A 23,096-nucleotide genomic window follows, 5' to 3' on the forward strand; every position below is an offset into this window, starting at 1 on the left:
GACAAGAAATATATTTAAAAATGTAAAACAAATAACTGTTTTTTTTAAGAGCACCTTGCACTTTTTTGAAATTCTAATAATAATAATAACAACAAGCTTTTTCAACTTGCTTAAATGTGGTTAAAAGTTTCTGATAAATGCATAAATGTAATGTTAAATGACGACATTTTATAACATTTTAATCAAAGTTTTATTTAAATGTTTCACATTAATAGTCCCACATAAATAAATATTCACCCAATTTTCTTTCTGTTTTATTAATAATATAGGGATCTTGGTCTGTTTCTGAATGCTGAATATTGCTAAACATTTTTGAAGTCATAACTTTCATTTAAAATGCACTGGTGTGATTTAGAGAAAAATTATGAATCTAATATCTTGGATGTGGGAACTTATTAGAAAACTGTTAAACATGGAAAAATTCTGATTAGCTGATTTTAAAACTCCTCTTTAAAATCAGCTAAATGTACTTAATTTCAAATAGTTTAGAAATGTCCTAAGCAGAGAAAGCAGCACATTTTGCAACTCTAATGAAATTCCTAAACAGTGGACTGTGATCTAATTGTATTGAGCAAAGTGTATATCCTAAACGTTGACCTTGCTGCTGGACACTGTCCCTTGAGAGCTACAGTAACTGAGCAAAGATTCATTCCATTCCTCTCTTGCACAGCGTAACATATATCCATCTACATTCGCCCTGTCATCTCCACAAGCACATCTCATACGTACTGTTGCCATACTGTATGCAGGTATAAAGCTATTTTACCATAAAATTCTGATTTACCTTCAATCCCCAAATCCTGTAAAGGATGTTATGTAAGTATATAGTTATGTAACCTTGCCGTAGAGAAATAACAGGAGAGGTTCCATATCAAATGAACACTTTCTGACTTTAAGCCACTGTTTTCCATCACAGTTTCTACAAAAGCACTTAACAGGATACACAAGATAGTTTACAATTAGCAAGCATGTTGTTTATATATACATGTGTTGTTATTATATTGTTTACATCATTTTTCTTTAGCATTAAATTTTAAGGATAGATAGATAGATAGATAGATAGATAGATAGATAGATAGATAGATAGATAGATAGATAGATAGATAGATAGATAGATAGAGCCTAAAATTTATATTATGTTTGAGTTTAGTATTGCATTTTTATCTTTATACATGCTTGGACATTGATATTTTGGCTTTTGATTTTGGATCAATAAAACACACACACACACACACACACACACACACGCGCACACACACACACACACACACACACACACACACACACACACACACACACACACACAATAATAATAATCAAGAACTTGCCATAATCTGAAACTGAATGTCAGCAATAACAAAGTATTCTCCTGACAAAAGAACAAATGTCTGGTGAACCATTGAAAAGCTGTTTTGATATACAGTTAATTTATGAGTCAACTGCTTATAACTGACCACAGTAAAACCACGACCAAAATTTCTTGGAATACTGCTAAAAAAATCTAAAAGTCCCCCAGAACTTTTCCAAAGCAGGAGTGTGTTGTTGCATTCTTCTTACATCACTTCCAACCAGGAACATTCTGTTCTTTAAAACAGCTGAATTTCTCCAAGAAGATCAAATCAAGCAACCACACCTGACCTTCACAGTATTTAGGCAGCTGAAAACCTTACAACTTTGACAGGTTTGGTCGAGCCAAGTCAAGTGCAACCTTTACATATGATGACTCTCTAGGGCCTTATGGATGATAAAACACATACAATCCATCAGAGAACACTTAAAGATGAAAAAGACAGCATATACTGTGCTAAATATTTTCTGAAAACAGTCCTGATGCATTATAATCTGCGATATGTGCACTCTCACCCTTTCTTTATTATTCTTCATCAAGAGAATTATGATGTGGAATGAAAACAATAAAAACTTCTTAAGATCATGCACACGTTTTGGGTTACAGTTATTTTTATGAGCATGGTGATACTTAAAATACCATTCTAACAATAATGTGTCTGCTGACTGGAGGAGAACCATCTGTGGTACAGTATACCGTCAGGTTCATTCCTCCTGGGCCCTCGCTGAGTCTGCAGGGAGTCCGGGTTCTTGATCCACACTTGAGCCGGTGGAATTTCCTCTTGCACAGTCCGCTAAGCCAAAGGATTCCTCAAGATCAGCTAAACATTGAGGAGGCACGTGCATCTCCCTGTGCTTGTGAAAGAGACAGAGAGAAAGTAAACAGTAAAATATGCAGTGAGCATGAAGCAGGAGAGTAAGATAGACAGTGTTGCACAGTGCAACTAAGACTGCTTATGAGATTATTAAATTCAGAAACAGTTTAAAATGTGCTCTGCTATTCAAAAGTTTGGGGACAGTAAGATTTTTTTCTAATGAATGAAACAAATTAAGACCTATAATCAGCAGAATCCATTAAATTGTTTAAATGTGACAATCTTCATAATGTTCCAAAAGATTTATATTTAAAAGCATTTTTTAAACTCTATTAACAGGCAAAATAGCTGTTAATAATAGCACAATATAAATGTTCATGAATGAAAATAATTGTTTAATTTGTCTTTTTTTCATTTATTGAAAATACACCATTTACATTCACATACATTTTTTTTTTACTGTGTTGTAGTTTAAAAATTTTGAATCTACTTTGAAATCTACTTTGAAATTTTGAAAATACTGTACATATATTGGTATTTTTGTCATGCAGTCCGAATATATTACCATCCAAACTGTTTATATCGTTGGGGTTATTACTTTTTTTTAAGAAATTAATACTTTTATTCAACAAGGATACAAAATTGATCAAATTTGACAGTAAAAACATTTATAATGTTACAAAATATTTCTAATTTCTATTTTAAATAAATACTGTTCGTTTGATTTTTCTATTCATCAAAGAATCCTGACTCATAACAATAATAATAATCAAGCAGCACAAATGTTTTCAGAATTTATTATGGCAATAATAATAGTTTTATATAACTGTAATTTTGATCAAATAAATGCAGCCTTGGTCAGCATTAGAGACTTTTGAACAGTATTGTATATGTTGAGAAAACCAAGCCAAATTCACTTATGCAATAATATATCTAAACTATGCAAACATAAGCAAGCAATTAAATATTATGTTAACCCCATTTCAGGAGTGTTGCACAAGATGGGAGGCTTTACAGGGACATCCTACCAGTTTATTCACTGGGCATAGTTTCTCAGTCTAAAGAGATATCTGTGAAATTGTATATGTATAAACATTCAGTAGCCTCAGCAAGCATTTGGACACTTAAAAAGTCTGAATGTAATTGCATTAGAAATAAAGTATCTGTATCATCATTCAAATTATGCCCTTAACTGGAACACATTTGGAGAAATTTTGCATTACGCCATTTGTTAATGAATGGATGTTCTGCAGTTGAATGGCTGCTGTCAGAATGAGAGTCCAAACAGCTAAAAAAAAAAAAAAACAATTCACAAAATAGCCTAATTCACGTGTCTAATCCATGAAAAGCTGCATGTTTTTAGTAATTTTGGTGAGAACCGTTCCTTTAAAACCTTCTAGATAAAATTTTGTAGATTTAATAGATTTTGAAACGGCTTTAAACTTCAGTGACTTATTGGTATTCAGTTCTATGCTGTTCAGACACTTTCTAACAAACAAGGAAAGATATTTGAGTCAACAAATCAGAGAAGTTCTTTAAATAAACCAATGAGAGAAGAAACTTTGCAGGCTTTGCTTGCTGTCTTCTCTTCCTCTTTCGTTCAGCGTCAGTACATCTGGCTGCCAAGAAGCAAGCAGGATGAAAAATGTATGTTTCCCCCTCTGTTTTCCTTGAGGAACAATCTCTGACCACATGAACCACACAAGGACTCTAAACAGAGGCCAAAAAAGGCCAGGTATTAAAATACGGGCTACAGGAACAGAGAAAGACTCACATGGCACAAGGAACTGTGTCCCTAAACTAGAAGTTCAGTGGTTAACTGAGCACTTTGAGCTAAAAAACAAACAAACAAAAAAACTACAGTACATACCTTCACAGTATTGGCATGTAGCATCAATACTAACTACTAAATTAATTACATGAGAAAACATTTAATAAAATAAATAAAAACAGAACTTCATATGAAACGTTTTTACAGAAAATGCAGAGTAAGTGTAGATGTCGCCCTCTGCTGGATTTCATGAGACATTGTCCAGAATTCCATTTAATCTCAAACAAGTTAAAGTACAACCATCAAATACACAGAAATATAGTTAAAAACAACAACCAAGAATAAGAATTAGAAACATCACAAGCAGGAAATGTATTAAATTATCTTTTAATCATTCTACCTCTCTTTTTCTGTAAACCTGATTTAAAAATAGAATACCATAAACATTGATAGTGATTTTTCTGGACCGTTTTAAAATGTACAGTTATTACTCTTGTAGACACTGAAGTATTTGGCTGTGGGGTTTGGCAAAAACCTGAAACCTGTTTTTCTATTTAATTTTTTCTATTTTAGGACTAAACATGAACCATATAAAACATGCACTTATTTATAATGCAGCATTTCAGTGAAATTATCTCCAGTGTATTGGTGTCAGAATTAATGTTTGCTAGTGATGTGATTTGCTTGAGAAAATACTACTAATAAAAATAGCTACTTTACATACTTGCAAAGATTTGTAGTAAAATCTCCAGCTCACTCAAAATGATGCTAGTCTGCCAATAGTTCAGTTGTGCCAAACACTAGCAAACAACAGGATAATAAGCTACAAATAAACGGCATACTCACTCACAAAAATAGTTCAAAGTCTGTATATGGAAAGTGGAAAAAAATAATAATAAGTAAAGCCTGGATGATGTAAAAATAATCATCTCAGAGAGCCGTCTCTTTAGATTCTGCCACCGCTGGTGCCGGATAGAAGGTCAGAATTTCAGTGAAGGTGAGTTCTGGGGTTAAAGAGGGAACAGAAGGAACAGAGACGGACAGAAAAATAGACAAAAAAGGAAAACCGGTTATTTCTTAACTCTCTAGAATAAACTTTCCCATACATAAGAGTAAACACTAAGGTTGTCTCATCATTGTACCCAGTGAAAGGGTGCCGTCAGCATGTGTCCAAACGGCTGATAAAAACATCACAGTAATGCAAAAGTAATCCACTCCAGTCAATCAATTAATGTCTTGTGAAGCGAAAAGCTGTCAGTAAGTCAAAAAAGTCCATCACTTGTTGTCCTCACATCAAAATCCATCAACATATTTGTTTATCGACATAACTATTTTTGCTTACACAGGGATTGATCTGTGCATATTTCTTTCCTGATTCAGATGACTTTTCACTGGACAATATTACGGACAGAGGACTAAAACTCAACAGAAGTTACAAATGTCTTGATGAATTAGTTTATTACAAGAATGCAGCTTTAAACTTCACTAGACTTGAATTGATGGACTGGAGTCATGTGCATTACTTGTGGAATCTTGTGATGTTGTTATAAACTGTTTGAACTCTCATTCTGACGGCACCCATTCACTGCAGCAGATCCATTGATGAGCAAGGGATGAAATGCTAAATTTGCTCCCAATCTTTTCCAATGAGAAAACAAACTGAACTAATGAGACATGTGACAACTGGTTGCCTTATTCATTACACCGTTACTGTGAATTTAAAGTCACTCATATAAAGGTTTTAAGTTCATGTGTGGAACAACCCCAAACCTACTTTTCCATTGCTCCAATGACTGCTCAGCCTCATCCAGTGAATGGTCATACGGTGGGGCCTCGGTCTCCTCCTCTGGTTCACGAAAATCGGAGAAGAAAGGAAGCGCCAGTCCCTCTGCTGCTGTTATTCTATTTTCAGGGTCCAGGAGCAACATGCTCTCTAACACATGAATCGCTGAGAAGGAGATCAAAACACCGTCGATGACAAACAATTATGTGACATTCATACTTGTTTACATCAAATGCATTCATGAAAGATGTACTTGGATCAAATCGTAGTTGCATTCCTTGGGAAACCAATTCACGACAGTCATGGGTTGTCAAAAGTTGCTTTGAATAAAACGTCTGCCAAATGCATAAATGTAAATGAAGTTGATAAAAAGCTATGAACATTTTATACACGTCAACATTTTAGGTTAACATTTTCAATTTTAACAACAACAACAAAAATTCACCTCTTTTCTGCACAAGTTAAAAATGGTGGTTTTGGTGGTTAATTTGTTTTTACAGAACAAATTTTCAATGTAATCTCAAATTGCATGCATTTTAAATGAAAATGCTTTTTAAAATACTTTCTCATGAGTAGTTATAATAATGATATCTCTACTACATAATATATGATAACCCTGATTAAATTCATTTGAAAAATACACATTCATTCCCTTTCTGCATTAAGCAAGAGAGACACACTCTTACCTTGTGGGTTAACATTTGGTAACATTGCCCGGAGATCTTTCTTTTTAAGTTTTGGCAACTTTGCTATGTAGCTTCTAGCCTAGAATAAATATCATGTGGTTTAGATTTTAACGTCTCACGATATATCTGGTGAGAGGTCTGCAAACTAGTCTTAGTATGAAAATATGATTGAAACGCACATCTTCAGACTGGAGTTTGGCTGTGAACTCTTTTGTGGGCGTCCCTGTAATCTTCATGATCTCCATCAGCTGATCCAGGTCTGGTAGAAAATGGTCAAGGATTCAAATATACTGGGGATGAGATTTAGGGAAATAAACAGCACATCAGAAATTCAAGTTTATTTGTATAGCGCTTTTTACCATAAAAATCATTGCAAAGCAACTGTACAGAAAATTAAGTTTCTACAATATTTAGTAGTAGCTTATCAATGGTGACTGTCAGTTTATGTGCATATGGCAGAAGTTTTTGGAAAAATCAATATTCTTCTAAATTTGTGCATAAAATCAACAGCTTTCCTGCGAGGAAGGATACGGTCATTTCCTTTGAATAGTGGTTTCCCTAGCAGCATCTCTGCCATGATGCATCCAACTGACCAGATGTCCACTGATGGGAAACATTTAAACACAAACATATCTCTGTATTATCATCAGTTTGAATAGCAATTGTGCATTATTTCATTAATCCAGAATTTTCTATATAATAAAATAGACTAACACTGATCTCTATTTAGTATTAACATTTGTTTTTAATCAAAGTATGGATTAGTGTTTCACAATACAGTACAGAGCAACCTCAGTTGATACTCCAAAAATGCATGCAACCAGTTAATCCTAATAAATAAAGATATAAAGATTAGTGCATGCAACATGGAACTAACCGGTCTTTGTGTAATGCATCCAGCTAAGAATGACCTCAGGTGCTCTGTACCAACGTGTCACAACATAGCCCGTCATTTCACTGTCTGCTTGCCGAGCTAGACCAAAATCCAGGATCTGTAATATAAGACATAAGGCTTTATCTCTACAAGAGGCACACAGCATGAATATGCAAATACCACTTCATTGCAAGATACCTTAAGCTCACACTCCTCATTTATTGCCAGATTGCCTGGTTTGAGATCCTGCAGGTTTTAACAGATGAAGTCAGAGGTTTTGCAATGAGAGATACATGTGTGCGTATGTATTTATGATTAAAACAACCTTACGCACCCTGTGAATGATTCCAGCAGCATGGATATACTGTGAACACAAACAGATGTATGGGAATATATTTGACAGAGCAAGTAAGTATCAATAAAAACATACAATACTCACTTTGAGTCCTCTCAATATTTGGTAGACCAGATACTGGACCCTGTCCTCTGATAGTCTTTCCATTTTCATTAACTTTCCTAGATCAGTACCCATGAAAGGCATGACCAAGTAACTGTGCAAAAGATGGGGAGAATCAGATGATGGCCATGCATCCAAGAATCACAACACATCCAAAACAATCACAGCTAGGCCAAATGGTCAAATCACTTGTAAAATACTCACAAGTCATGGAATCGGTCTAGAGAAAGGTCTGCAGTGAAAACATCCAGGAGCCCAATTACCTGTAAGGGTTTAACCAGAGAAAGTGGTTGTTGAACACAGCACAGCATGAAGTTGCAAATCTGTTCATTTATGACAGGTCATATGAGAAACCCTCATCATGGAGTTTCAATCTTTGGTGGCCTACATTATCATGCTTCATGTGTTTGAGCAGCCGGAGCTCCCGATAAGCTCTTTTGGCAAACAGGTCAGATTGGAAGGGACGATGGAGTTTCTTGATGGCCACTTTTGCCCCTGTCCTCCGGTCAAATGCATAGCTGAGGAGTAAATCACACAATTGAAAATTGTATATTAAATAAATTAAATGCACAGACTGAAGTAGTTTAAGTCTTTGGTTCTTTTAATTGTTATGATTTTGGCTCACATTTAAAAAGAAACCACCAACTCTATAAGAATCAACAAATTAGAATATGGTCACAAGCCAATCAGCTAATCAACTCAAAACACCTGTTAAGGTTTCCTGAGCCTTCAAAATGGTCTCTCAGTTTGGTTCACTGGGCTACACAATCATGGGGAAGACTGCTGATCTGACAGTTGTCCACAAGACAATCATTGACACCTTTCACACGGAGGGTAAGCCACAAACATTCATTGCCAGAGAAGCTGGCTGTTCACAGAGTGCTGTATCCAAGCATGTTAACAGAAAGTTGAGTGGAAGGAAAAAGCGTGAAAGAAAAAGATGGACTACCAGCTGAGAGAACCACAGCTTCATAACGTTATCAAGCAAAATCAATTCAATAATTTGAGTGACCTTTACAAGGAATGGACTGAGGCTGGGGTCAATACCTGGGCTTCCATACCACCTCAACAGTGCCGCAGACTGATCACCTCCATGCCATTCCGAATTGGAGCAGTAATTAAAGCAAAAGGAGCCCCTGCCAAGTATTGAGTACATGTACAGCAAATGAACATACTTTCCAGAAGGCCGACGTTCACTAAAAATGTTTTAAAAAAATGTTTATTGGTCTTATGAAGTATTCTAATTTGTTGAGAAGTAAATTGGTGGGTTTTTGTTAAATGTGAGCCAAAATCATCACAATCAAAAGAACCAAAGGCTTAAACTACTTCACTCTGTGTGTATTTCATTTATTTAATACACAAGTTTAAAAATTTGAGTTGAATTACTGAAATAAATGAACTTTTCCACGACACTCTAATTTATTGAGAAGCACCTGTAGCTGTTATGTAAACCAAAGTATTATCAATTTTAATGTTTCAAAAACAACAACAAAAAACAACTAAGTAATCAAATAGTGACTAGTGAAATTACTATTTAGATACTGATTCCCGTAGTGGCTAGTGTCTATTTAATCTATCCCTCAAGTTAAAACTAGTGTCTACGACAACTAGAATAGACACTAGAATTTGTTTAAATAGCTACAAGTAAAACTGCAACAGGTTCGAGGCGAGCGTCTGGAAAACAAACAATAAATATCTAAACCAGAGATTCCCACAGAATTCAATGGCAATACAATTTGTTACCAGCAAAAATGAAATAACTTATCACTAACAAGGGTGGTGGCAGGTGGCAAAGAAATAAAAACTATTATGTACATTAATTTCGAACTCATAATAGAATTTACAACAAAAGAAGCTATTGGTATGGCAAGCGCTTAACTAGCTCTCCACATCGTTTGTTTTGAATAGACGCCAGATACATGGATCTGCTAGAGTGAAGTGTTTCTGAAATATAAAGTACGATTCTTTCCAGGAAATACAGAAAATGAGAGTACACTCACCATACTGTACCATATGCCCCGGTCCCCACCTGTTTCAGATCTCTGTATCTCTCCGGTACCTCCCAAATTGTTTTATTTACGTCCTGGCGATAATACCCAGGTCTTGATAGGTCAGACATATTGGTGAATGGCGCTTTAAATCTGCTTCCTCGAGTACCGCGACTGTGATTTCCAGGTTAACCTGAACTCTTGTTTATAGAACTCTACCTGTGCGCGTTCATAGACCGTGCGTGTCCGCGTAACCGCTCCCTCTCCGGCGTGGCCGTGTGTATGGCAAGCAGTTTTGACATAAAGCTGTTGTGTGTAAACCAAAGTTACATCCATTTTAATATTACCAATACTTTAAAAAATAAATTAGTAAGTATCCAAATAGCGACCAGTATATTTCACAGTTTTACTAATATTCTAAGATAATAGGGTTCACTTTCCGTGGCAAAATAAGGCACAAGGACACAAATAATCAGTAAGGAACTCATAGCTCAACAATAAATCGTAAAAAAACATGCTCAAGTATGCAGTGTTCGAACTATACCGTGTCCTCTGGGGGAGCCCACTTTTTTTTGGCGCGGGGGGGGGGGGGGGGTGCCTCAAATAAGGACAGCTACAAGTGTATGCACTATTATTATATTTTATCGACACGAGTGCCTCAAAAAAGGACTTACAATGACTTACAAAGATATATAACAGCTACAACTGTATATGCATTACTGTGTATACTTTATCGACACAAATTGATAGGTCAAACAGCAAACAAACAGCCACCCACAAAAAGCCTGTTTATATATATTTTTTCTCAACTTGTTCTGAGCAGCGTTGCTTATTCCCCCATTAATCCACTCCTCAAACAAGTGCGTTCCAGGTAACTTCTCAGACAGAAGAATGTTTTTTGCATCCTTACAAGATATGCACCCCAAGCTTCTTACAGTCTCTCCACTGCTGGCTGTTCAAGTTTAATGGGAGAGAACACTCGGAGCAAGAGGAGTTAGGATCGTGACCGGTGTAGCAGTCGATTCTGTTCCCCTCGGAATGTGTTTCCCTTTACGCAAACATACTACAATTCTTGCGTAGTTGCCGAGTTACTATACGTACGATCAGAACTAGCGTGTGCAAGAAGCATGACTGGATATACGGCAAGTAAAATAGTTCAAAATACCATCCTAAATCCTAAACTTGAAAATAAATTTAAGACGAGAGGTTTTTCAACTTGAAATGTAAAAACATAAGACAAAAATGACAGAACAACTGCGAGATGAATAAAAAAAAACAGACATTCCGAGCGGAACAGATTAGACTTCTACACCGGCCTCTGACGAGCTATTACGACTACAGCCAGAGATAACTTTTCTTCAGCTTCTTGGTTATCACAGTGAGCGCGCGGCGGGAGGTCTAATAAGTGTTTGCAGCAGGTGAATCAGTCGTGCTATTAATGTCATCACTACACAATTTCTTAATAAAACCAAAATTAATTAAACTGCCTTGTTTTCTTTTTACCATTGCTATCATTGCTATGATGCTATAACTGCAGAATGAATTAAGTACTTTGCGCGTGATAAATGGCCTCCAACGTTTATTTTTTCTACGAATATATGACGTACTAACGGGGAATTTGCCGCGCCCCCACACCTTGATGCTCATTACAAGAATAGCATGTATAGTAATCTTTATTGAAGTAAATTAGGTTTTAATCGCCGTCATGCATGAATGAATAATATTTTTGCTATTTTACACTTAATAATCCATCATGATCACATTGCACAACTGAAATTGCACTTCAAAATATTCATATTGTCAATATTTTTTGAGACCCCCCCAAAATTTGCAATTTCTCGTTTTCAGGGGAGCCCATGTCTTATTAAGGGGAGCCGAGCTCCCCCTAGCTCCCCCGTAGTTCGCACTATGCAAGTATGTAAACTTGCAGCAGAACGCATTAATATTGTTATTTTAAATTTGATTATAATTATTATTATTATTATTATTTACAGTTTTGCAGCTGTTACCTTGATTTAATCTCATCATTTTTAATATATATATTTTTTTATTTGCTTGAATTAGGACTACATTATGTAATCATTTGTCCAATTTTAATCTAAACAATTTAGCATTTTGTTTTACTTTTTAAAATGCCAAATTGTATGACATATATGATTATTTGTTTATATATATTTGACTAATATCAATGATAAATTAATAGGGTCTAACATTAATTATATTAATTAATAATATAATAATTTCTACCAAGCTCTGATTTTAATAAAACATTAGGCCTATACCTTTAGAAGCAATTAATCATGGATCTGTCACTTTAAAGGTGTGGTTCATACAAAAATTTAATTAGTCATAATTTACCCAGGTTGTTCTAAACCTGCATAAAGTTCTTTCTTCTGTTGAACATAAAAGAAGATACTTTGAAGAACATGTCTCAACTAAACAGCTGATGGTTGTAGAGTCAATGGGGACCAGAAACTGTTTGGTTACCCACATTATTTAAAGTATCTTCTTTTCTGTTCAACAGAATAAATAAATTATTATAGGTTTGCAACAACTTGTGGGTGTATAAACGATGACAATTTTAACTTTTGGGTGAACTGTCCCTTTAAGTCCACCGTAAGCAAGCTTCTCGGCAAATTGTGCGTTCATCATTAGTTACTGAGCAGATTCGTTGATAACTTTCCCATTCAGCCCTACAGTTCATCTTGTGAGAGCCTTGTGTTCAAAGGGAAGATGTGATCTCTAATGTTTTAAACTGTGCTTGTGTGAAAAGGCTTAATGGCACTCCCTCTGGAGACTCTGTCACTATGGAAACAAAGACACCAAAACCACCCACAAATTAACTCTTCTTAAGGTCCGTTCACACCAAGCACAATAACCATAAAGATAACGATAAAGATAGAGTTCTAAATATCGTTCTCAATATTAAAGAATAGCGGAGTCCACACCAAAACTATAACAATAAAGGCAAAGAGAAACAAAATCGTTTGAATCACTTTCAGAACAATTTTTTTTTTCTGATGAACGATAAAAACATTGCCAACCAATCATAATCAATCCTCCTGTAATGAGCTCGAGAATTTAAAGCAGCAGACGCACATCCGCTTAGAATACACAGACAATATCGTTCGCTGGTGTGGACGCTAGTATCGTTATTTTTATAGTTATCATTCTTGGTGTGAACGGCCCTTTATACTTCTTATGAAATTGATTTAATTATAATTGTTATTAGTATTATAAACTGAGCAAAATACTTATTTGTTTATTGAAATAGGTGTTGGCCTCTGTAAAATATGGGCCAAATTGCTTCTATTTAAGATGCAGTATTTAAAGAGATGTGCTGCATTTTTTTTTTTTTTTTTGTGTTGAAAATGCTGCTATGTAAACACTCTCTCTGAAATTAACAGCTGATATCTGAACACAGATTCCCAAAGAAGTAAAAATGAGATAATTACTAGTGACAACTAGTAGTAATTATTATTATTATTATTATGTAATTAATATGTAATACTACATTCTAGATGCTAACAGAATAAATACTTAGTATTCAAATTAATGTTAGCGAAATTGAAAATGTCTTCTAATCATTATTAAATTACTTACTAGTAATTAAAAAAAGGATGCGTCATAAAATATATGCCAGTTGGTTTAATGGAATAAATGTCAAAACAGCTTTCCATTCATGAGTAGCGTCACTGAGACAAAATAAGCAAGAACATGATCATCCTTCAGTGAATGTGTGAACTGATGCATGTTTGTTATTACACAGCTTTGAAAAACATTAAAACGAGGGTTTTAGGAGTTCAATGTAATTGACACTGTTGAAATCTGCCTTATTATATTTAGGAGCATATCTGAACCTGTGTTAACATGTTACCTAAGTACTGGGCCCCAGGCACAGACAGACATTCCAGCCTAAATGAAAATAAAAGAAGCAGCTTTCCCATAAACTCTCACCCAAATGTCTTTTACAACTGCAAAACATCATCTTCACAGAAATAATCGTGGTTTACAAAATTAGAACACATAGCTGCTATTTGTTATGTTTATTAAATGAGTACTTTATCTTAGAAATATTGCATATTCATAAGGGAAGTTCATAAAAATTACATAATGTCTGAGAATTTCTTCACAGTTGTTGAAAATCTATTCTTAAAGACATGAAAGTTCTTTTAATTATTTAAAAACAAAATGGCATTTCTGGAATAGACAGATCATATGAAAATACAGTGCTACCTCTGTTGGCTCCAAAATTAAAATGTAAAAGGTACACTTCTAAAGTACTTAATCAATAAATCAGTGCTACATTCATATATAACTACATTATTTAAAACGAGACCCTTTAAGTAAGTGATTACATCTGTTTGTGCGTTTAAGCTTTGGAACTTGGTTGCTCAATGGCTTGTGCGTTTCACTTCAAATCTAAAGTAAAGGCATAATAACTTCTATCTTTCAGACTCAGACCTGTCATGGTTAGACTGGGGGTCTAAGTCATCATTTGAAACCAGTCAAATATACAGAGATAAATGTGCTGAATTATCATTTAGCCCCCTACACATTATCTTACTGCATGTTTTTAACTGGTAGACAGGAGTTTAATACCTCTTTTAATACCTTCAATGACACCTCAACAGTTTCTGCAGGATGATTCTGCTTAAATGAGCAGGTTAGTTGTCATGAAGGTTTTATGATGATCAGGTGACACAGATCTCATTGGCCCACACGGGGGGCTTGCTGTCATATGGGACGAGCACTCGAGCCTCTGCTCCTGAAGTATTCCCTTCTTCTCCAGTCTCATCTCTTTCTACTGAATCCACCACTCCTCCTCTTCCCACCCAGCCTGGCTTTTCAAGACCTTCCTGCACGGAGAATGGCTTTTCCAACACTTTCAGAACTCTCTGGACCTAATGAATTTGAGAAAAAGTTTAAATGCAGATTTTTAAGACTTTATGGAATTTATTCCATACAATAACATAAATTGAGAAATTATAAAAATCACAAACAAAAAACATTAACTTAAAAGACACCATAATATTTATAACCTTTTTTTGTGTGTTTTTGAAGTCTCTTGATAATATTGTGAAATATTACAATTTACAGCAAATGTTTAAACGATTTTGATATATGTGACCCTGGACCACAAAACCAGTCTTAAGTGTCAATTTTTCGAAATTGAGATTTATACATCAGCAGAAAGCTGAATAAAAAATAAATAAATCAATACTTAGAAAATAACATTAAAAGCTGTCCAAATGAATTCTTAGCAATGCATATTACTAATCAAAAAGTTTTTATTTTTATGGTAGGAAATTTACAAAATATCTTCATGGAACATGATCTTCAATTAATATCCTCATTATTTTTGGCATAAAAGAAAAATCTATCATTTTAAACCATACAATGTTTTTTAGGCTTTTGCTAAAAATATTCCCCAGTGACTTAAAGGGTTAGTTCACACAAATATTAAAATTGTCATTAATAACTCATCCGCATGTCGTCCCAATCACATGAGACCTCCGTTCATCTTCAGAACACAGTTTAAGATATTTTAGATTTAGTCAGAGAGCTTTCTGTCCCTCCATTGAAAATGTATGTACGGTATATTGTCCATGTCCAGAAAGGTTATAAAAACATCATCAAAGTAGTCCAATGTGACATAAGAGGGTCAATTAGAATTTGTTGAAGCATCAAAAATAAATTTTTGTTCAAAAATAGCAAAAACGAAGACTTTATTCAGCATTGTCTTCTCTTCCGTGTCTGTTGTGAGTGCAACTGCTAAAACAGTTGATGTACAACCCTGCTGGCGTGTTTTCTGGTGCCCACAATAACAAAGATAACACATCAGCAGCGTCACTGCAGCGTTGTGAACGCGCTCACAACAGACCCTGGACATGGACAGTAGACCGTACACACAGTTTCAATGGAGGGACTGAGAGCTCACAGACTAAATCTAAAATATCTTAAACTGTGTTCCTAAGATGAACTGAGGTCTCACGGGTTTGGAACGACATGAGGGTGAGTCATTAATGACATCATTTTCATTTTAAGACTGGTTTTATGGTCCAGGGATCACGCATGTTAAAATGCAATTTTCAGCAGTCATTAATCCAGTCTTCAGTGTCACATGATTGTTTTATTAAAAAAAGTTGTGCTTTGTGTGTTTATTTTATTTTTTCATTTTTATTAGATGAACAGATATATAAAATAACAATTTATTTAAAAAAATCGTTTATAACAAATGTAAAATTCCTAAAATGTCACTTTTGATCAATTGAATGTCCTTATTGAATGAAAGCATTCATTTTATAAAAAAAAAAGGAAAAAGAAAAACAATAGTGCATGTCTCTTAATAAAGAGTAAAACTAAAACAAAGCTTGTAAGGGCCCACCTCTGAGAAGTCATCATTTTCAGCTGCCTCTACTGCATTCTGGGCGATGTAGTTTCTGAGAACCACATACGGGTTGTTGTTGTTCATCTCGCGTACTCTCTCCTCCTGCAGTTCTTTCATATCAAGCCCTGATTCACACTCACAAGCAAGCCGCTGCCTTCGGAATTGGAGAGACAATAAGTGCAAAAGCACATTGTAGCAGGGAAAAATACTTATTCAATACTTTGAAGAATTCGATACTTCTTCAAGTCCTCTTAAGGTCTTGAAAAAACATTGCTTTACAATATATATATATACAGTATTGTTCAAAATAATAGCAGTACAATGTGACTAACCAGAATAATCAAGGTTTTTCGTATATTTTTTTATTGCTACGTGGCAAACAAGTTACCAGTAGGTTCAGTAGATTCTCAGAAAACAAATGAGACCCAGCATTCATGATATGCACGCTCTTAAGGCTGTGCAATTGGGCAATTAGTTGAATTAGTTGAAAGGGGTGTGTTCAAAAAAATAGCAGTGTGGCATTCAATCACTGAGGTCATCAATTTTGTGAAGAAACAGGTGTGAATCAGGTGGCCCCTATTTAAGGATGAAGCCAACACTTGTTGAACATGCATTTGAAAGCTGAGGAAAATGGGTCGTTCAAGACATTGTTCAGAAGAACAGCGTACTTTGATTAAAAAGTTGATTAGAGAGGGGAAAACCTATAAAGAGGTGCAAAAAATGATAGGCTGTTCAGCTAAAATGATCTCCAATGCCTTAAAATGGAGAGCAAAACCAGAGAGACGTGGAAGAAAACGGAAGACAACCATCAAAATGGATAGAAGAATAACCAGAATGGCAAAGGCTCAGCCAATGATCACCTCCAGGATGATCAAAGACAGTCTGGAGTTACCTGTAAGTACTGTGACAGTTAGAAGACGTCTGTGTGAAGCTAATCTATTTTCAAGAATCCCCCGCAAAGTCCCTCTGTTAAAAAAAAGGCATGTGCAGAAGAGGTTACAATTTGCCAAAGAACACATCAACTGGCCTAAAGAGAAATGGAGGAACATTTTGTGGACTGATGAGAGTAAAATTGTTCTTTTTGGGTCCAAGGGCCACAGGCAGTTTGTGAGACGACCCCCAAACTCTGAATTCAAGCCACAGTACACAGTGAAGACAGTGAAGCATGGAGGTGCAAGCATCATGATATGGGCATGTTTCTCCTACTATGGTGTTGGGCCTATTTATCGCATACCAGGGATCATGGATCAGTTTGCATATGTTAAAATACTTGAAGAGGTCATGTTGCCCTATGCTGAAGAGGACATGCCCTTGAAATGGTTGTTTCAACAAGACAATGACCCAAAACACACTAGTAAACGGGCAAAGTCTTGGTTCCAAACCAACAAAATTAATGTTATGGAGTGGCCAGCCCAATCTCCAGACCTTAATCCAATTGAGAACTTGTGGGGTGATATCAAAAATGCTGTTTCTGAAGCAAAACCAAGAAATGTGAATGAATTGTGGAATGTTGTTAAAGAATCATGGAGTGGAATAACAGCTGAGAGGTGCCACAAGTTGGTTGACTCCATGCCACACAGATGTCAAGCAGTTTTAAAAAACTGTGGTCATACAACTAAATATTAGTTTAGTGATTCACAGGATTGCTAAATCCCAGAAAAAAAAAATGTTTGTACAAAATAGTTTTGAGTTTGTACAGTCAAAGGTAGACACTGCTATTTTTTTTAACACACCCCTTTCAACTAATTGCCCAATTGCACAGCCTTAAGAGCGTGCATATCATGAATGCTGGGTCTTGTTTGTTTTCTGACAATCTACTGAACCTACTGGTAACTTGTTTGCCACGTAGCAATAAAAAATATACTAAAAACCTTGATTATTCTGGTTAGTCACATTGTACTGCTATTATTTTGAACAATACTGTATATATATATATATATATATATATATATATATATATATATATATATATATATTTTTTTTTTTTTTTTTTTTTTTTAATTGTCAACTGGAAATGAATGCATCACATCAGAAGAATTCAAAGCTTCCTTTCTGTACCTGTATTTCTGTATCCAGCGGGACCAGTCTTCAGTCTGCTTGGCCCTTAGTTGTTCTGTAGTGGTGTCCATCAACTCCTTCAATCTTGAGAGCCTTTCCAGCTGCCTGGCGACTGTCTTCCTGTCTGAAATCATCTGGAACAGTGCAGGGTTACTCTGAGCCATGGAGAGCAGCATTGCAAGTTCACTATATTGAAGGAAAGAAAAGATCACTCAACATAAATATGCAAACAATTTATTTTTCATTTTAGACCATATTATCAGTTAGTTTTCTTTATATACTATTATATATACTATTATAGATATTGTCAGTCTTCATTTTAATTTTAGTTTTACTAATTTTGATGAGTGCTTTTGTCACCTAGTGTTTTAGTTTTTATTCTTGTAAATATTTATGTTTCTAGTTTTAGATTTATTTTCTTATTTCAATTGCCAGAAACATTTAATATTTTTTTACGTCAGCTTCATTTCAAATAACAAATACTTCGAAAGGGAAATGTAAAACTGTTAGTTAACAATAAAAACACTTGATTATTTTAGGCAAATCTGAAGGCCTGCCCAAATCTTTTTGCTCTGAACAGCAGTCCAAAAGTCTATTCCCACTTTAAAGTAGACGATGAAAACAGTGTGCCATTCTGCTTTTAGTTGGTAAAACACATTTTTTTACGAGCTTGAGGAAATAGTTTAATACACAATTAATCAATTTACATTTTATATGCTAAACATTTCTAAATACATACATTAATCTAAAGGTCTACGGTTGGTTATTTATTTTATTATAAAAAAAAAAATTCAGCAAGGATGCATTAAACTGATCAAAAGTGACCTTAAAAACTTACAAAAAGTCTTTTCACAAAAACATTAAGCACCAAAACTCAGCACCAAAATTCAGCATTAATAAATAATCATTAATAATGTTTCATGAGCACCAAATCAGCATATTAGAATGATTTCTGAAGGATCACATGACACTGAAGACTGGAGCAATGCTGCTGAAAATTCAGCTTAGCCATCACAGAAACACATTACATTTTAAAATATAGTAAAATATTATTTTACATTGTAATAAATTTCACAATATAACTGTTTTTACTGTATATTAGATCAAATAAATGCAGCCCTGGTGCGCATAAGAGCATGATCTCTTTCAAAAACATTTACAATTCTTCATGACTACAAACTTTTGCATGGTAGTGTACATGAGAATATACCCTGAGGTGTTACCGTGGATCCATGGTGGGTCTGTTTGCAGTTTTGAGCTCCTCTAGAGAGGCACACTGCTGCAGGAGAAGCTCTGTGGCTTGTTTTATAGCCTCACTTTCATCTTCCCCCTCCTGCTGTGGTGGGCAGGAAATCTGACTCAAGCTACGGAAAGTGTTGGTGAAATCCGCACCTAAGAGGCAGAAAAGGTAGAGAGAAATCAAAGACAGAATAAAATGATCCCACTTTTCTAATATATTTGACACATCAGGACATTTTACAGAACCGTGTATAACACAATTGCTCAAGGATGATCGTTCCTCATACTATCTTCATACCCGTGTTATGCATAGTCTGCATAAGCTCTGTGATGAGTGTCTCGTCCTCTGGTTCTTCCTTCCTCAGCAGACCCAGTTTCTTCCTCATGTTGCTCAGATAGAAGCCATTGTATAGAGGCAGGTACTCATCCAGCACCTGTTCGGCCCGGTCCGGAGGTAGATCAGGTTCCAGGGCTTCAGCGAGCCGAGCTAAATTCCAGCGGCAGATGGCCGGCTGGGCTTGGTAAGTATACCGGCCTGAAGCATCGGAAGCATTACAGATGAAATCTGGGTCAAAACTAGAAAGAAAAAAACAACAACAAGGAAATTGATGGTGATGAGCGCAAATGATTGTTAAACAGTGGGAATAATGTCAGACTTTACCGGTCCATGAAGCCGAAAGGCCCATAGTCCAAAGTCAGGCCCAGGATGCTCATGTTATCAGTATTGAGGACTCCATGACAGAAACCCACACACTGCCACTGAGCCACCAGCCTCGCTGTTCGTAAAGTAACCTAGTAATAAAAGTGCATATTCAAGTACATATAGAAAAGCACAATAAAGACGGAAAGTTATCTCTGATATCGAATGATTTATCTAAAATTCCCATATAAGATCCCATTATATCGTGTCTTATCTAAGCTTGATCTGCCATTATAAAATTAATAGACAAATAAATATTTTAGGGAAAAAAATAGAATAAGAATTAGAATGAAACATTGAGTTAGTATTTACACTCAGAAGCAAGTCACAAATAAGTTTCAATGTACAATAGTTCTATTTAAAGGAAATCAAATTTTTTATTTATTATCTTATTTAATCACTGCTCAGTGCTAACATGCTTTAATATAGCCTCAGTGGATAAAAAGCTAAATCTGATGATGTTAGCCTGTCAAAGTCACCCATGTAAATAAGGTCTTTGATTATAAGATGATTGCATGAGACCAACAAACTGCTGGAATAATAATAAAAAAAAACTATTATGTGGAGTTTAAATGGCTCAGTACCACAACCGCTGCAATGGTATTATTAAAAGCAATAAATAGACCTCAGTCTACCTCTCTGAAGAAAGCAGTATTCCTCTCAATGCGGTCTGAGTGGTTCTGATGGATCTCTGGGTAGAAGCTCTCTATGACATAATCCAGCATCTGGGTTCTGATCTCATCGTGGCCATAGCTGGGACCTTGACGGCCAGTGAACTCATCGGCTCGTTTGAAGATCTCGAACGATCCAAACCTACATCAAGAATCAGGTTAATATCTTAACATCTAGATTCTAGAACAATGACGGCTAGACCTAAAATACCTTTACAAGGGACACTATTTCAATGATAGATCTAAAACTGTAAGTACTGTAAATCAATGTCAAAAAGAGATAGTTAAGACAGTTGTTGTTATTATTAGCCAAAACGATTTCAACTAATTAAATAAAGCTGAAATAAAAACAGAAACATGAATATTTGATTTGAAATTAAAATAAGACAATGTTCCTTGAATAGTAAATTAAAATAAGTTCAAGATCTAAAATTAAAATGAAAAATGATATTGAAGAAAGCACATAAAATTACTAAAACCTTAAAACATACACACATTAATAAATAATAATAGTACATAAATAACACTAAAGTAACACTTACTCTAGAAAGCATTTAGGTACAAAAAACAACAAAAGATTACCTAATAAAGCTGGGAGCAATGCGCAAGACCACAGAGCATCTTTCCATGCGTGGATTGCCATCGTAGAAGACATCCCTCATGACTCGTGAATCTGACGTCACTACTGACCCAGCTCTTGTTGTTGGGACGCCCAAGGCAAAAATTGCCTCACTGCACAGGAACTCACGTATGCTGGAGCGCAAAACCTTTCGCCCATCTGCCTGTCTAAAAAGAACACAACGGACAAAATTTTACAAAGAACTTAAGAAAAGGAAAGAATAGTAAAGTGGAACTGACATCTCCTGGATTATCATTTCGAACAGTCAAAGAAGATAATCAACATGATGTAGCACATAAAATGTTGACAAAGCAGCGGTGAAAATGCAATAGAAGGCTTACCGAGAGTATGGTGTCAGTCCAGCACCCTTCACCTGAATCTCCCAGTGTCCAGTGGGATTCTCAAGCAGTAATTCAGGGCTCTGATCCACCGGGGCTTTCACTTCTCCTAGATAACATGCAGCTCCGTCCCCAAGCTGTCCTGCAAACTGTCCAAACTGGTGCCCGCAGTAGCAATGGGCAGCAGGCTCTGATCCTGGCATCACTTTAGATCCACTGAGATACTCTGGGCCTAGTGGATCTTTCAGAACCTCATCAGCATCAAGACCCAGCAGTGCCAGAGCCGGACCTGAGACTGCCACAGACTTTGGGTTCTTGAGAGGGGTGGGTTGAACTCTAGAGAAGCAGGCCCCCCGGACCTGTCTGACCCCTAGTTCGGTGGAAGGGTCCAGTGGAAGTTTTTTAAGAGCAACATTGTCAAACTCCAGTCGCTCAAGGCAAGAGCGGCTCGTGTTTACGCCCATGTCTTCCATCCCCGCATGTGAGAGCGATCTACGTAAAACAACACCGGAACATATAATTGAAAGCCGCGTTAAACGCACTCCAGCAGGAGCCATTAACACTGTACTGATCTCTAACAAAGCTTGTTAGTTAACCAGACTAATGAAAAATTACAGTCATCCTTACGTAACTGCGAAGAGAACCAAGACGTCCTCAAACGTCCAGGCTGCAGACAGAAATCTGGTCCGTCGTTGTTTTTGTTCCCCCTAGAAACAAACACATAAGATTAGAACGTTTATTCAGTCCGCACTTAATTTCAACGAAAAGTGAAAATTACAGCATTTTGCTTTGTATTTGTTTATAATATAGAATGTGCATGTAGATGTCATGTAAATACATTTGCAAACCATGCTTCTGAATTTAGGGGTATGAAACAAATAATTATGTAAATTACTGGTGATGTGTTGCTGTGAAACAAGGTCGTCATACTAACTGTTGATACTGGAAGTCTGAACAAAATTATTTTAAACCTGGAAGACTTGGGACTTGTCATCTTAATGCTGTTTTCATGTTTACAAGTGTTTGTTCATGTAATGATTCATGTAATGTATTCCCAAACCTCTTTGACAAAATATTTCCTTGGAATCTCAACAACGCATTCACTTTGGATGGATTCTAATTTCTTTCTCTTTACTTTTAAGTACATTTAATGGTAAGTTTAAAACAAGTCAAATGAAACGTTATCTAAATATTAGTCGGGATACATTATCTAAAATGAGTAACCTAGATTACATAACTAACTACAATTTTCATCATGAAATCTGTAGTCAGTAATGGAGTATAATTTGTAAGTAATCTACCTAGTACTCTCTCTCTGTGTGTGTCTATATATATATATATATATATATATATATATAT

The 23,096-nt window shown here is 35.6% G+C and overlaps 2 protein-coding genes across 5 annotated transcripts; both read right to left on the reverse strand.

The window, feature by feature from the left end:
* Nucleotides 1-4,190: 4,190 nt before the first annotated feature.
* On the reverse strand, nt 4,191-11,213 carry LOC127934697 (mitogen-activated protein kinase 12-like). The gene is made up of 12 exons (XM_052532236.1): nt 9,734-11,213; nt 8,122-8,251; nt 7,938-7,996; nt 7,716-7,827; nt 7,611-7,640; nt 7,475-7,522; nt 7,280-7,394; nt 6,934-7,005; nt 6,582-6,661; nt 6,403-6,481; nt 5,708-5,881; nt 4,191-4,937 (listed from the first exon to the last, which is right to left on the reverse strand). Exons 1-12 carry the CDS (start codon nt 9,850-9,852, stop codon nt 4,864-4,866), a joined length of 1,092 nt encoding a protein of 363 aa, XP_052388196.1. The 5' UTR covers nt 9,853-11,213; the 3' UTR covers nt 4,191-4,863.
* A 2,136-nt stretch (nt 11,214-13,349) lies between these two features.
* Nucleotides 13,350-22,503, reverse strand: LOC127934698 (protein adenylyltransferase SelO-1, mitochondrial-like). Of its 4 annotated transcripts, none has more exons than XM_052532238.1 (10): nt 22,365-22,503; nt 21,741-22,229; nt 21,363-21,566; nt 20,745-20,922; nt 20,071-20,201; nt 19,708-19,985; nt 19,394-19,562; nt 18,171-18,356; nt 16,110-16,266; nt 13,350-14,625 (listed from the first exon to the last, which is right to left on the reverse strand). In XM_052532238.1, exons 2-10 carry the CDS (start codon nt 22,208-22,210, stop codon nt 14,407-14,409), a joined length of 1,992 nt encoding a protein of 663 aa, XP_052388198.1. In that variant the 5' UTR covers nt 22,211-22,229; nt 22,365-22,503; the 3' UTR covers nt 13,350-14,406. The 4 variants fall into 4 exon arrangements, with proteins under 4 accessions (XP_052388198.1, XP_052388200.1, XP_052388199.1 ...); XM_052532240.1 differs by having other exon boundaries at nt 22,370-22,387; XM_052532239.1 differs by having other exon boundaries at nt 21,741-22,402.
* Nucleotides 22,504-23,096: the final 593 nt, after the last annotated feature.

The sequence above is a fragment of the Carassius gibelio genome, chromosome A18, assembly GCF_023724105.1.
Source record: "Carassius gibelio isolate Cgi1373 ecotype wild population from Czech Republic chromosome A18, carGib1.2-hapl.c, whole genome shotgun sequence".
NCBI lineage: Eukaryota > Metazoa > Chordata > Actinopteri > Cypriniformes > Cyprinidae > Carassius > Carassius gibelio.